The sequence below is a fragment of the Cetorhinus maximus genome, chromosome 1 (assembly GCF_964194155.1).
Source record: "Cetorhinus maximus chromosome 1, sCetMax3.hap1.1, whole genome shotgun sequence".
NCBI classification, from domain to species: Eukaryota; Metazoa; Chordata; class Chondrichthyes; order Lamniformes; family Cetorhinidae; genus Cetorhinus; species Cetorhinus maximus.
This window is the reverse complement of record NC_135879.1, coordinates 249,419,241-249,433,158: the sequence shown is the minus strand read 5'-3', so window position 1 is coordinate 249,433,158 and position 13,918 is coordinate 249,419,241. Positions and strand designations below refer to the sequence as shown.

The 13,918-nt window shown below is 45.3% G+C and overlaps 1 protein-coding gene across 1 annotated transcript in view; it reads right to left on the bottom strand.

Moving 5' to 3' along the window:
• The window catches only part of LOC144680358 (disintegrin and metalloproteinase domain-containing protein 12-like), a 972,827-nt gene that overhangs the window by 176,978 nt on the left and 781,931 nt on the right, over positions 1-13,918 (bottom strand). The window contains exon 14 of the mRNA XM_078541354.1: positions 9,098-9,293. Within this exon, the coding sequence (XP_078397480.1) occupies positions 9,098-9,293 (196 nt within the window). The remainder of the gene's footprint in view (positions 1-9,097; positions 9,294-13,918) is intronic.

Genomic DNA, 13,918 nt, shown 5'->3' with positions numbered 1-13,918 from the left:
TCCTTACTTTTATGTTAAATCCCCCTTGAAATAAAGCATTCCACTAGCCTTCTTAATTACTTGCTGTACCTGCATACTAACTAGGTGTTCTAGTACTCATGTACTAGAACACCTAGATCCCTCTGCACCTCAGAATTATGCGGCTGTTCTCCATTTAAGTAATATAATGCTTTTTTGTTCTTCCTGCCAAGTGAACAATTTCACAATTCTCCACATTAAACTCCATTTGCCAAATCTTTGCCCACTCACTCAACCTATTTATATCCATCTGCAAACTCCTCATGTCCTCTTCACAACATACTTTCCTACCTATCTTTGTCTCATCTGCAAATTTGGCTAGCATGTCTTCACTCCCCATACCTTAGTCATTGATGTAAATTGTAAAAAGTTGAGGTCCCAGTACAGACCCCTATCATTCGTCACATCCTGCCAATCAGAAAAAGGACCCCTTTATACATACTCTCTGCTTTGTACCAGCCAGCCAATCTTCTATCCATGCTAATATGTTACCCACAATACCATGCACTTTTATTTTCCGTAATAATCTTTGATGTGGTACCTTATCAAATGCCTTCTGGAAATCCAAGTACAGTACGTCTACAGGCTCCCCTTTATCCACTGCGCATGTCACTCCTTCAGAAAACTCCAATAAATTGATTAAACATGATTTTCCTTTCATAAAACCATGCTGACTCTTCCCTATTGCCTTTGCTCTTCTAAGTGCCCAGCTATAACCTCTTTAATGATCGATTCTAATAACTTCCCCATGACAGACGTCAAGCTAACTAACCTATAGTTTCCTGTTTTCTGCCGCCCTCCCTTCTGGAATAGAGGGGTTATATTTGCTACTTTCCAATCTGATGGAACCTCTCCAGAATCTAGCAAATTTTGGAAAATTAACACCAGCATTTCAATTACCTCATTAGTCACCACTTTTAAGACCCTAGGATGTAGTCCATTGGGACCTGGAGACTTGCCAGCCCGCAGCTCCATCAATTTGCTCAGTACCATTTGCCCACTGGTTTCAATTGCACCAAGTTCCTTTCTCCCATTCACCTCCTGATTTGCAGATATTACTGGAATGTTTTTTGTATCCTCTACAGAAGCAAAATATTTGTTCATCTCTTCCGCCATTTCCTTATTATCTGCTATTAACTCCCCACTGTCATTCTTTTGAGGAACAACACTCACTTCACTTACTCTTTTCCTTTTTAAATACCTGCAGAAACTCTTGCTATCTGTTTTTACATTTCTAGCTAGCTTCCTTTCATACTCTTTTTATTCTTTTTTTCTTTCTCTGCTGTTCTTTATATTCTGTCCAATCATCTGTCCTGCCACTCATCTTTGCAAAGTTGCATGCTTTTTCCTTAAGTTTGATGCTTTCCTTAACATCTTTAGTTAAACACGGATGGTGAGTCCTCCCCTTAGAATTTTTCTTTATAATAGGAATGTACTTATTCTGAATACTCTGAAATATCTCCTCAAATGTCTGCCACTGCTTCTCTATTGATCTATTATCTAGCCTCGTTTCCCAGTTCACTTCAGCTACCTCAGCTTTCATCCCCACAAAGTTGCCCTTATTTAAGTTTTAGATACTAATCTTAGACCTGCTGTTCTCCCTTTCAAATTGGATGTAAAATTCAATCATGTTGTGGTCGCTGCTACCTAGGGGTGCCTTTACTCTGAGGTCATTAATTAACCCTGTCATGTTACACAGTACTAAGTCTAATATAACCTGCTCTCTGGTTGGTTCCAGAACATGCTGCTCTAAGAAACTATCTCAAAAGCATTCTAAGAACTCCTCATCCAGGCCACTACTGCCAATCTGATTTTTTCAGTTTATGGATAGATTAAAATCACCCATGATTATTGCTATCTCTTTGTCACAAGCACACAATATTTTCTCTTGAATACTTTGTCTAACACTGTGGCTACTGTTAGAGGGCCTGTAGACCAGTCCCTAATGACCTTTCCCCCCTATTATTCCTCATCTCCACCCAAACTGATTCGACATCCTGACCTCCTGAACCAAGGTCATCTCTAACTATTGCACCAATGCCCTCTTTGATTAATGGTGCTACCCCTCCACCTTTACCTAGCTTCTTATTTTTCTTGATTGTCACGTACCCTTCAATATTAAGGACCCAATCTTTGTTGTCCTGTAGCCGTGTCTCCGTAATTGCTATCAGATCATATTGATTTACTTCAATGTGGGCCAATTATTCATTTGCTTTGATATGAATGCTATGTGCATTCAGGTAGAGAGCCTTCAGTTTTGTCTTTTTGTTACCTTTGTAACATCTAGTCTTGACTGTTGATGTATTCTTAGATTTTTTTCTCTCCGTCCTTTCCTGCCATTCTCTGCCTCATTTTTGATATTGCTATCTTGCTCTCCTGTCTTGACTCGACACCTTGAAATGCTACCTCTACCCAAGCTGGATCCCTTACCTCTCTTGTTTAGTTTAAAGCCCTCTTTACTTCCCTAGTTATGCAATTTGTTAGGATACTCATCCCAGCACGGTTCAGGTGTAAACCGTCCCAACAGTGCAGCCCCTACTTTCCCCGGTACTAATACCTGTGCCACACAAAACAGAGCACAATTCTCCCACACCAGTCTTTGAGTCACTCATTCGTCTCCCTAATCTTATTTTCCCTATGCCAATTTGCACGTGGCTCAGGTAATAATCCAGAGATTATTACTTTTGAGGTTTAGCTTCTTAATTTGGTACCTAGTTCCACATACTGACTTTGCAGAACTTCTTTCCTAGTTCTACCTATTTAATTGGCACCTACATGGACAACGACAACTGGATCCTCCCCCTCCCACTGCAAGTTCCTCACCAGCCCTGAGCAAATGTCCCGATCCCTCGCACCGGGCAGGCAACATAGCCATCTGGATTCTCGCTCTTTGCCACAGAGAATAGTGTCAATCCCCCTCACTATACTGTCTCATACTACCACCACATTCCTTTTTCTCCCCCTGTTTGAACAGCGTCTTGTACCACAGAGCCATGGCCAGTCAGCTCATCCACCTTGCAGACTTTGTTTTCATCCGCACAGGTTTTGAGCACCTCAAACCTGTTTGACAATTGCAAAGCTTGAGGCTCCTCCACTACTGTCTGCTCGGTCCCATTACCTGCCTCACTGACAGTCATGTCCTCCTGCCCCTCATTGCTGACCAAAACAGATGACCCTCTTCTAAGAGGTGTGGCTGTCTTCTGGAACAAAGTATCCAGGTGTTTCTCCCCCTCCCTTATGTTGCTCAGTGCCTGCATTTAGGCTTCCAGATCAATAATCTCGATCCAGGATTCCTCTAGCTGCTTACACTTCCTGCAGACGTGTTTGTCATAGATCGCCTTGGCGTCCAAAAGGGCCCACATTCCACAGCTGCAACATCACACCTGTCCCACCATTCTAACTTATGTTATTAAGTTAATTTACTTTAATTACTTTTTTCCTATGTATGCTCCAACTTACTGTGTTTATTGAATGCTAGTACCACTAACAACTAAAGGTTATATGCTTCTTAACTACAAGGTGTGTGTTTTAGATGTTTGTTTAAATTACTTTAATTTTATTGCTTTTTTAATCTTTATTGTTTTATTTAATTTTAAAGCTTTTGAATTTTGGTTCATTATTTTAAAGTTTTAGTTCTTTTTATTTATAGATCTACCTTAACTCACCTGTCGTAAGCTGCTTTCTCACACACTGTCCCTTAGACTGAGCACTTACCGGCCAATTGACTTATCAGCTTCCTGTGACCTCACAGTTGCTTTTTTTTCTTTTTCCCGGACTGCAGACTCACAGCAGCTGAAGCAGTGACACAGCCGCTGCTCTGCTCTGCTCCGCTCCCACTTCCACTCCCACTCCCACTCCTAGCAAGGTAGACCGCTCTGCAATCCCCAGTCCATATTTATAGGTGCTGCTCAGCTCCCGACTGTCTCCCCCAGGTCAGCTCCGCTCCCACACCCAGCATGGGGGAATGATCAAGAAGTTTGCACATGACAGAAAAATTGGCAATGGAGGGGCTTCTCAGGCTAGATGCTGAGATTTTGTTTCCTCTTATGGGATATCTAGAACCAGGGAACACAGTTTAAACTTAAAGGTTCTCTCATTTAAGACAGAGATGAGCAAGAATTTATTTACTGAGGGTTGTTAATTTTTGGAATTCTCTTCCCCAGTAGCAGTAGAGGCTGGGTCTTTGAATATATTCAAGGCTGAGTGAGACAGATTTTTGATCTACATGGGAGTGAAGGGTTATGGGGGACAGACAGGAAAGTGGTGTTCAGGCTACAATCAGATCAGCCATGAACTTACTGAATTGCAGAGCACGCTCGATGGGCGAAATAACCTACTCCTCCTCCTATTTTTTATGGCTTTATTTATTCTTAGCCTCCCCTGACACCTTCAAAAAGCTGTGCACTTATACCCCCAGATTCCTCTGCTGCTGCACCTCCTAGGGAATTGTATCCTTTATTTTATATTCCTTCATACAAGGAATATAATATATTCAACTGTATCAATCAGGAAGGCAAATGATATGTTGGCCTATTTGCAGGGGGCTTGAGTGAGGAAGACATACTGCAATTGTATGGCTTTAATGAAACTATACCTGGAGTACCAAATGCAGTTTTCCATTCCTTACCTAAAGACGAATATACTTAACATGCATGGAGTACAACATTGATATATTAGATTGAGCCCTAGGATCAGATTATTGTCCTATAAGTAAATGGTAGGGTAAATTGAGACTATACTGTCTGGAGTTTAGAAGAACAAAATTTAATTTCATCAGAAAATATATAATCCTAAAGGGGCTTGATAGAATCGCAGAATCACAGTGCAGAAGAAGCCCTTCGGCCCATCGAGTCTGCACCGACACGTGAGAAACACCTGACCTACCTACCTAATCCCATTTACCAGCACTTGACCCATAGCCTTGAATGTTATGACGTGCCAAGTGCTCATCCGGGTACTTTTTAAAGGATGTGAGGCAACCCGCCTCTACCACCCTCCCAGACAATGCATTCCCGACCGTCACTACCCTCTGGGTAAAAATGTTTGTCCTCACATCCCCCCTAAACCTCCTGCCCCTCACCTTGAACTTATGTCCCCTCATGACTGACCCTTCAACTAAGGGAAACAGCTGCTCCCTATCCACCCTGTCCATGCCCCTCATAATCTTGTACATCTCGATCAGGACACGCCTCAGTCTTCTCTGCTCCAATGAAAACAACCCAAGTCTATCCAACCTCTCTTCATAACTTAAATGTTTCATCCCAGGCAACATCCTGGTGAATCTCCTCTGCACCCCCTCCAGTGCAATCACATCCTTCCTATAATGTGGTGACCAGAACTGCACACAGTACTCCAGCTGTGGCCTCACCAAGGTTCTATACAACTCCAACATGACCCCCTTACTTTTGTAATCTATGCCTTGATTGATAAAGGCAAGTGTCCCATATGCCTTTTTCACTACCCCACTAACATGTCCTTCCGCGTTCAGAGATCTCTGGACACACACACCAAGGTCTCTTTGTTCCTCAGAACTGCCTAGTGTCATGCCATTCATTGAATACTTCCTTGTCAAATTACTCCTTCCAAAGTGTATCACCTCACACTTTTCAGGGTTAAATTCCATCTGCCACTTATCTGCCCACTTGACCATCCCGTCTATATCTTCCTGTAGCCCAAGACACTCAACCTCACTGTTAACCGCAAACTTACTAATCCTCCCCCCACAAAGTCATCTATGTTGTTTATATAAATGACAAATAATAGGGGACCGAGCACAGAACCCTGTGGTACCCCACTGGACACTGGCTTCCAGTCACTAAAGCATCCTTCTGTCATTACCCTCTGTCTCCTACAACTAAGCCAATTTTGAATCCACCTTGTCAAATTACCCTGTATCCCATTTGCATTTGCCTTCTTTGTAAGTCTTCCATGTGGGACCTTGTCAAAGGCTTTACTGAAATCCTTATAAACTACATCAACTGCACTACCCTCATCTACACACCTGGTCACCTCCTCAAAATTCAATCAAATTTGTTAGGCATGACCTCCCTCTGACAAAGCCATGCTGACTATCACTGATCAAACCTTGCCTCTCCAAGTAGAGATAGATTCTCTCCTTCAGAATTTTCTCCAATAGTTTCCCTACCACTGTCGTGAGACTCACTGGTCTGTAGTTCCCTGGCTTATCTCCACAACCCTTCTTAAATAGCGGAACTGCATTAGCTGTTCTCCAGCCCTCTGGCACCTCTCCCGTGGCCAGAGAGGAATTAAAAATTTGGGTCAGAGCCTCTGCGATCTCCTCCCTCGCCTCCCTCAACAGTCTGGGACACAAATCATCTGGACCTGGAGATTTGTCCACTTTTAAGCCTGCCAATACCTCCAATACCTTGTCACTCCCTATACCAATTTGCTTAAGAACCTCGCAGTCTCTCTCCCTGAGTTCCATACCTTCATCCTCATTCTCTTGGGTGAAGACGGACGTGAAGTATTCATTCAACACTCTAGCGATGTCCTCTCGTTCCACCCATAGATTGCTCCCTTGGTCCCCTATGGGCCCTACTCTTTCCCTGGTTATCCTCTTCCCATTGATATACTTATAGAACATCTTGGGATTTTCCTTACTTTTACAAGCCAGAGCTTTCTCATATCCCCTCTTTGCTCTCCTAATTGCTTTCTTAAGCTCCACCCTGCACTGTCTGTAATCCACTAATGCCTCTGCTGATTTGTTTCTCTTGTACCTGCTAAAAGCCTCTCTTTTCCTTCTCATCATATCCTGAACATTTCTGGTCATCCATGGTTCTCTGGGCTTGTTACTCCTTCCTATCACCCTAGAGGGAACATGTTGAGCCTGTACCCTCCCCATTTCCTTTTTGAATGTCCCCCTCTGCTCCTCTGTAGATTTCCCCACAAGTAGCTGTTCCCAGTCTACCTTGGCCAGGGCCTACCTTATTTTACTAAAATCTACTCTCCCCCAATACAAAACATTTTTTTGCAACTTGTCTATTTCTTTGTCCATAACAAACTTAAACTGTACCATGTTGTGGTCGCTATCACTAAAATGCTCACCCACCACCACCTCAGCCACCTGCCTGCCTTCATTCCCCAGAATTAGGTCCAGCACTGCGCTGTCCCTTGTTGGACCCTCTACATATTGACCTGAAAAGTTCTCCTGTACACATTTCAGGAAATCCACCCCATCCAAGCCCTTAACACTATGTCTATCCCAATTAATGTTGGGAAAGTTGAAATCACCTAATATAATTAGCCTGTTGTTATTGTATAGGCTAGATAGTGGAGGCTATTTCTCCTGGATGGAGTGTTTAGAATAATGGTTTCGGAATATGAGGTCAGCCACTGGCATGAGGAGAAGTTGCTTCACTTGGAGGACTGTGAACCTTTGGAATTCTCTAACCCAGTGGACTGTAGGTGCTCAGTCATCAAGTATATTCAAGGCATAAATCAAATTTTTTTTCGATATTCAAATAATTAAGCATGGGTAGGATAATAAGGGAAGGTGAGGTAGGGATAGAAGATCATCCATGTTCTTATTGAATGTTAAAGAAGGCTCAAAGAACCATTATCTTATTATGTTCCATTCCCCTTCCTGGCTTGTGCCAGTTGTATGTACTTTGATTTTTCTCCAGCTGCCTTTTATGAGCAGGTACGTGCCAGTCTTGACACAGTGACAGTGAAGTGAGAGAGAGCGGCATGAGGGAGCAACTGGATCAACATTTATTGCCCATCCCTAATTGTCCTTGAGAGGGTCATGGTGAGCTGCCATCTTGAACAGCTGCAGTCCATGTGGTATTGGTACACCCACAGTGCTGTTAGGGAGGGAGTTCCAGCATTTGGACTCAACGACAGTGAAGGAACGGCGATATATTTCCAAGTCAGGATGGTGAGTGACTTGGAGGGGTACTTCCAGGTGGTGGTGTTCCCATCTATCTGCTGCCCTTGTCCTTCTAGATGGTAGTGGTCATGAGTTTGGAAGACGCTGTTTAAGGAGCCTTGTTGAGCTTCTGCAGTGTATCTCGTAGATGGTACGCACTGCTGCTACTGTGCGTCGGTGATGGAGGGAGTGAATGTTTGTGGAAGGGGTGCCAATCAAATGGGCAGCTTTGTCCTGAATGGTGTCAAGCTTCTTGAGTGTTGGAGCTGCACTCATCCAGGCAAGTGGGGAGTATTCTATCACACTCCTGACTTGTGCCTTGTAGATGGTGGGCAGGCTTTGGGGAGTCAGGAGTTGAGTTACTCACCGTAGGATTCCTAGCCTCTGAACTGCTCTTGTAGCCACATAATCTATATGGCTAGTCCAGTTTCTGGTTAATGGTAACCCCCAGGATGTAGACAGTGGGGGAATTCAGCAATGGTAATGTCATTGAATGTCAGGAGGCAATGGTTGGATTCTCCCTTGTTGGAGATGGTCATTGCCTGGTACTTGTGTGGCGCAAATGTTACTTGCCACATGTCAGCCCAAGCCTGGATATTGTCCAGGTCTTGCTGCATTTGGACATGGACTGCTTCTGATGTTGTAAGTCTCATGCTCTCACTGTCCTTCAGACTCTATGGTCAGGACCATGGACTCAGAGGATGATGTGGATGCTTTGAGGCTCAGGACATCCATCCAATCATATATTTAGGGTGGTGCAGTGGTAATGACACTGGACTGTGAACCTAGAGGCTCCAGGCTAATGCTCTGGGGACATGGATTCAAATCCCATCACGGCAGCTGGTGACATTTCAATTCAATTAATAAATCATGAATATAAAGCTAGTCTCAGTTATGGTGACCACAATAACAAACATTGATTATTGTAAACACCCTAATGTCCTGAGCGAAAGAAATCTACTGTCCTTATGTGGTCTGGCCTAATGTGACTCCAGACCTACAGCAATTGCCTCTTAACTGCCCTCTGAAATGACCGAGCAAGCCACTCAGTTCAAGGGCAATTAGGGATGGGCAACATATGTTGACAAGGCCCACACAGAATAAAGAGGCACATACACTTTTTAAAGCTTTTCTGTGTGAGAGTGTAATTGTATTGCAACAATATGAAACATTCTGGTAGCTTGTACTCACTGGCACCCCAAATTTCCTCACACTGTTTATCCACAGACTGACAGATTCCACGGCTGCAGTATAACGTTCCATTGTTGCATGTGTGGCCGTCTTTCAGATACATATTCTGGGGACAGGCTGAGGAGATGCCTGTACAGAACTCCGGCAAGTCACATTCTCCGCTCAACGGCCTACAAAAGGCACCTTCTGGAAGGAACTGCAGAACAAAAGGAAGCAATCAAATACGCTGATATTTGAATTGGCCATTTTTTCTGGAAGAGGTAGGAATGAATTGAAATTAAATTTATTTATTCCTGGATAATTGCGTTTGTTATAGAGTGTCATAGAGTCCTTGTACTTCAGAAGGAGGACATTTGGCCTATTGAATCCATGCCTGCTTTCTGCAGGCCAGTGAGACCCACTCTCAAACATCAGCGCCCCACTGTGCCTGCACACTCTTTACAAAAGTGTCATAAAAGCATATGGGTCTGAACGTCTGTGTTGGATTGCCACTGCGTCCTACTTCCTTCCCTTGAAATCATTCCAATCCGTTCTCGCCCAACCTTCGGACTCAGGCCGGCTGAGCTCTGTGCTGGGTGGCGTGTTCCCAGCGCCTTGTGTCGCAGGCTTCAGATTTCTATGCAGGGAGGCAACGCCCCCTTTGTTAAGGCACCAGCTGGGGTAAATCAGGTCGGTTTAAAGGTCCAGTAACTTTCAGGCCAGGGAGAAGGTAGGTTTGCAAGGTTACTTGGTAGAATTTGGCGGTTGGGGGCGGTCAGGCACTTGGTGGGGGGTAAGGCACTCGGGGAGCAGGAGCCGGGCACTCAGTGGGGTCAGGCAGTCAGAGTCACAGAATCACACAGTGCAGAAGAGGCCCTTTGGCCCATCGAGTCTGCACCGACATGTGAGAAACACCTGACCTACCTACCTAATCTTACTTACCAGCACTTGGCCCGTAACCTTGAATGTTATGACGTGCCAAGTGCTCATCCAGGTACTTTTTAAGGGATGTGAGGCAACCCGCTTCCACCACCCTCCAAGGCAGCACATTCCAGACCGTCACCGCCCTCTGGATAAAAACGTTTTTCCTGACATCCCCCCTAAACCTCCTGCCCCTCACCTTGAACTTGTGTCCCCTCATGACTGACCCTTCAACTAGAGGGAACAGCTGCTGCCTATCCACCCTGTCCATGCCCCTCATAATCTTGTACACCTCGATCAGGTCGCCCCTCAGTCTTCTCTGCTCCAACGAAACAACCCAAGTCTAGTGGAGTACCGACAGTGCAGGGTGGAGCTTAAGAAAGCAATTAGGAGAGTAAAGAGGGGATATGAGAAAGCTCTGGCTGGTAAAAGTAGGGAAAATCCCAAAATGATCTATAAATATATCAGTGGGAAGAGGATAACCAGGGAAAGAGTAGGGCCCATAAGGGACCAAGGGGGCAATCTATGGGTGGAGCCAGAGGACATCGCTAGAGTGTTAAATGAATATTTCACATCCATCTTCACCCAAGAGAATGAGGATGAAGGTATGGAACTCAGGGAGGGAGACTGCGAGGTTCTTAAACGAATTGATATAGGGAGTGACAAGGTATTGGAGGTATTGGTAGGCTTAAAAGTGGACAAATCTCCTGGTCCGGATGATTTATGTCCCAGACTGCTGAGGGAGGCAAGGAAGGAGATCACAGGGGCTCTGACCCAAATTTTTAATTCCTCTCTAGCCACGGGGGAGGTGCCAGAGGACTGGAGAACAGCTAATGTGGTTCCGCTATTTAAGAAGGGTTGTAGAGATAAGCCAGGGAACTACAGGCCAGTGAGTCTCACATCAGTGGTATGGAAACTATTGGAGAAAGTTCTGAAGGAGAGTATCTATCTCCACTTGGAGAGGCAAGGTTTGATCAGGGATAGTCAGCATGGCTTTGTCAGAGGGAGGTCAGGCCTAACAAATTTGATTGAATTTCTTGAGGAGGTGACCAGGTGTGTAGATGAGGGTTGTGTAGTTGATGTAGTTTATATGGATTTCGGCAAAGCCTTTGACAAGTTCCCACATGGGAGACTTATAAAGAAGGCAAATGCACATGAGATACAGGGTAATTTGATAAGGTGGATTCAAAATTGGCTTAGTTGTAGGAAGCAGAGGGTGATGACAGAAGGATACTTTAGTGACTGGATGCCAGTGTCCAGTGGCGTACCACATGGATCTGTGCTCGGTCCCCTATTATTTGTCATTTATATAAACGACATAGATGACTAAGTTGGGGGTAGGATTAGTAAGTTTGCAGATGACACAAAGATTGGCCGGTTGGTTAACAGTGAGGTTGAGTGTCTTGGGCTACAGGAAGATATAGACGGGATGGTCAAATGGGCAGATAAGTAGCAGATGGAATTTAACCCTGAAAAGTGTGAAGTGATACACTTTGGAAGGAGTAATTTGACAAGGAAGTATTCAATGAACAGCAAGGCACTAGGAAGTTCTGAGGAACAAAGGGACCTTGGCGTGTGTGTCCATAGATCTCTGAAGGTGAAGGGGTATGTTAGTGGGGTGGTGAAAAAGACATATGGGACATTTGCCTTTTTCAATCGAGGCATAGATTACAAAAGTAGGGGGTCATGTTGGAGTTGTATAGAACCTTGGTGAGGCCACAGCTGGAGTACTGTGTGCAGTTCTGGTCGCCACATTATAGGAAGGATATGGTTGCACTAGAGGGGGAGCAGAGGAGATTCACCAGGATGTTGCCTGCGATGGAACACAAAAGTTATGAAGAGCGGTTGGATAGACTTGGGTTGTTTTTGTTTGAGCAGAGCAGACTGAGGGGCGACCTGATCGAGGTGTATAAGATTATGAGGGGCATGGACAGGGTGGTTAGGGAGCAGCTGTTCCTCTTAGTTGAAGGGTCAGTCACGAGGGGACATAAGTTCAAGGTGAGGGGCAGGAGGTTTAGGGGGAATGTGAGGAAAATCGTTTTTACCCAGAGAGTGATGGCAGTCTTGAATGCACTACCTGGGAGGGTGGTGGAGGCGGGTTGCCTCATATCCTTTAAAAAGTACCTGGATGAGCACTTGGTACGTCATAACTTTCAAGGTTATGGGCCAAGTGCTGGTAAATGGGATTAGGTAGGTAGGTCATGTGTTTCTCACGTGTCGGTGCAGATTTGATGGGCCGAAGGGCCTCTTCTGCACTATCCAACCTCTCTTCATAAATTAAATGTTTCATCCCAGGCAACATCCTGGTGAATCTCCTCTGCACCCCCTCCAATGCAATCACATCCTTCCTATAATGTGGCGACCAGAACTACACACAGTACTCCAGCTGTGGCCTCACCAAGGTTCTATACAACTCCAACATGACCTCCCTACTTTTGAAATCTACACCTCCATTGATAAAGGCAAGTGATCCATATGCCTTTTTCACCACCCCACTAACATGCCCCCCTGCCTTCAGAGATCTATGGACACACACGCCAAGGTCCCTTTGTTCCTCAGAACTTCCTAGTGCCATGCCGTTCATTGAATACTTCCTTGTCAAATTACTCCTTCCAAAGTGTATCACTTCACACTTTTCAGGGTTAAATTCCATCTGCCACTTATCTACCCATTTGACCATCCCACCTGTATCTTCCTGTAGCCCAAGACGCTCAACCTCACTGTTAACCACCCGGCCAATCTTTGTGTCATCCACAAACTTACTAATCCTACCCCCCACATTGTCATCTATGTCGTTTATATAAATGACAAATAATAGGGGACCCAGCACAGATCTCTGTGGTACGCCACTGGACACTGGCTTCCAGTCACTAAAGCATCCTTCTGTCATCACCCTCTGTCTCCTACAACTAAGCCACTTGGGGACTTGGGTTGGGAATTCGGGAGTATTGGACACTTGCGGGGCGTCTGGGCAGTGGTGGGGGTCAGTCACTGAAGAGAGGGTCGGTCAGTCGGGTGTCTGGCAATTAGGGCTGTTAAGTTGGGTGGAGAGCGCTGGCCCGTCGGGGTTGGCGGGGCTTTGCCAGTCAGCTAGTGGGGAGTGGTGCTGTCGGCTAGTCAGGGTTGGGGGCGATCGGTGTCAGACAGTCAGTGGGGCAATTCAGACAGTCGGCAGGTGGTGCTCTGGAGAGTCAGCGGGGCTGGACAGTAACGGGGGTCTGAAACGTGTTGAAAACCACTTGGAGGATGCATTGAGGGAAGCAAGGGCACAAGGTGTACTCTGGTTGGGGGACTTCAAGTCTATCACCATGAGTGTCTTGGGAGCAACACCATTCACCGAGTTGGCCATGTCCTAAACGACACAGCTGCTGGACTGGTTCTTTTTTTTATTAATTCAGGGAAATGTGGGCTTCGCTGGCTGGTCCAGCATTTATTGCCCATCCCTAATTTCCCTTGAGAAGGTGGTGGTGAGCTCCTTTTTTGAACCGCTGCAGTCCATGTGGTATAGGTACACCCACAGTGCTGTTAGGGAGGAAGTTCCAGGATTTTGACCCAGCGACAGTGAAAGAACGGTGATATATTTCCAAGTCAGGATGGTGAATGACTTGGAGGGGAACTTCCGGGTGGTGGTGTTCCCATCTATCTGTTGCCCTTGTCCTTCTAGATGGTAGTGGTTGTGGGTTTGGAAGATGCTGTCGAAGGAGCCTTAGTGAATTCCTACAGTGCATCTTGTAGATGGTACACACTGCTGCTACTGTGCATCGATAGTGGAGGGAGTGACTGTTTGTGGATGTGGTGCCAATCAAGTGGCCTGCTTTGTCCTGGATGGTGGCCAGCTTCTTGAATGTTGTTGGAGTTGCACTCATCCAGGCAAGTGGGGAGTATTCCATCACACTCCTGAATCGTGCCTTGTAGATTGTG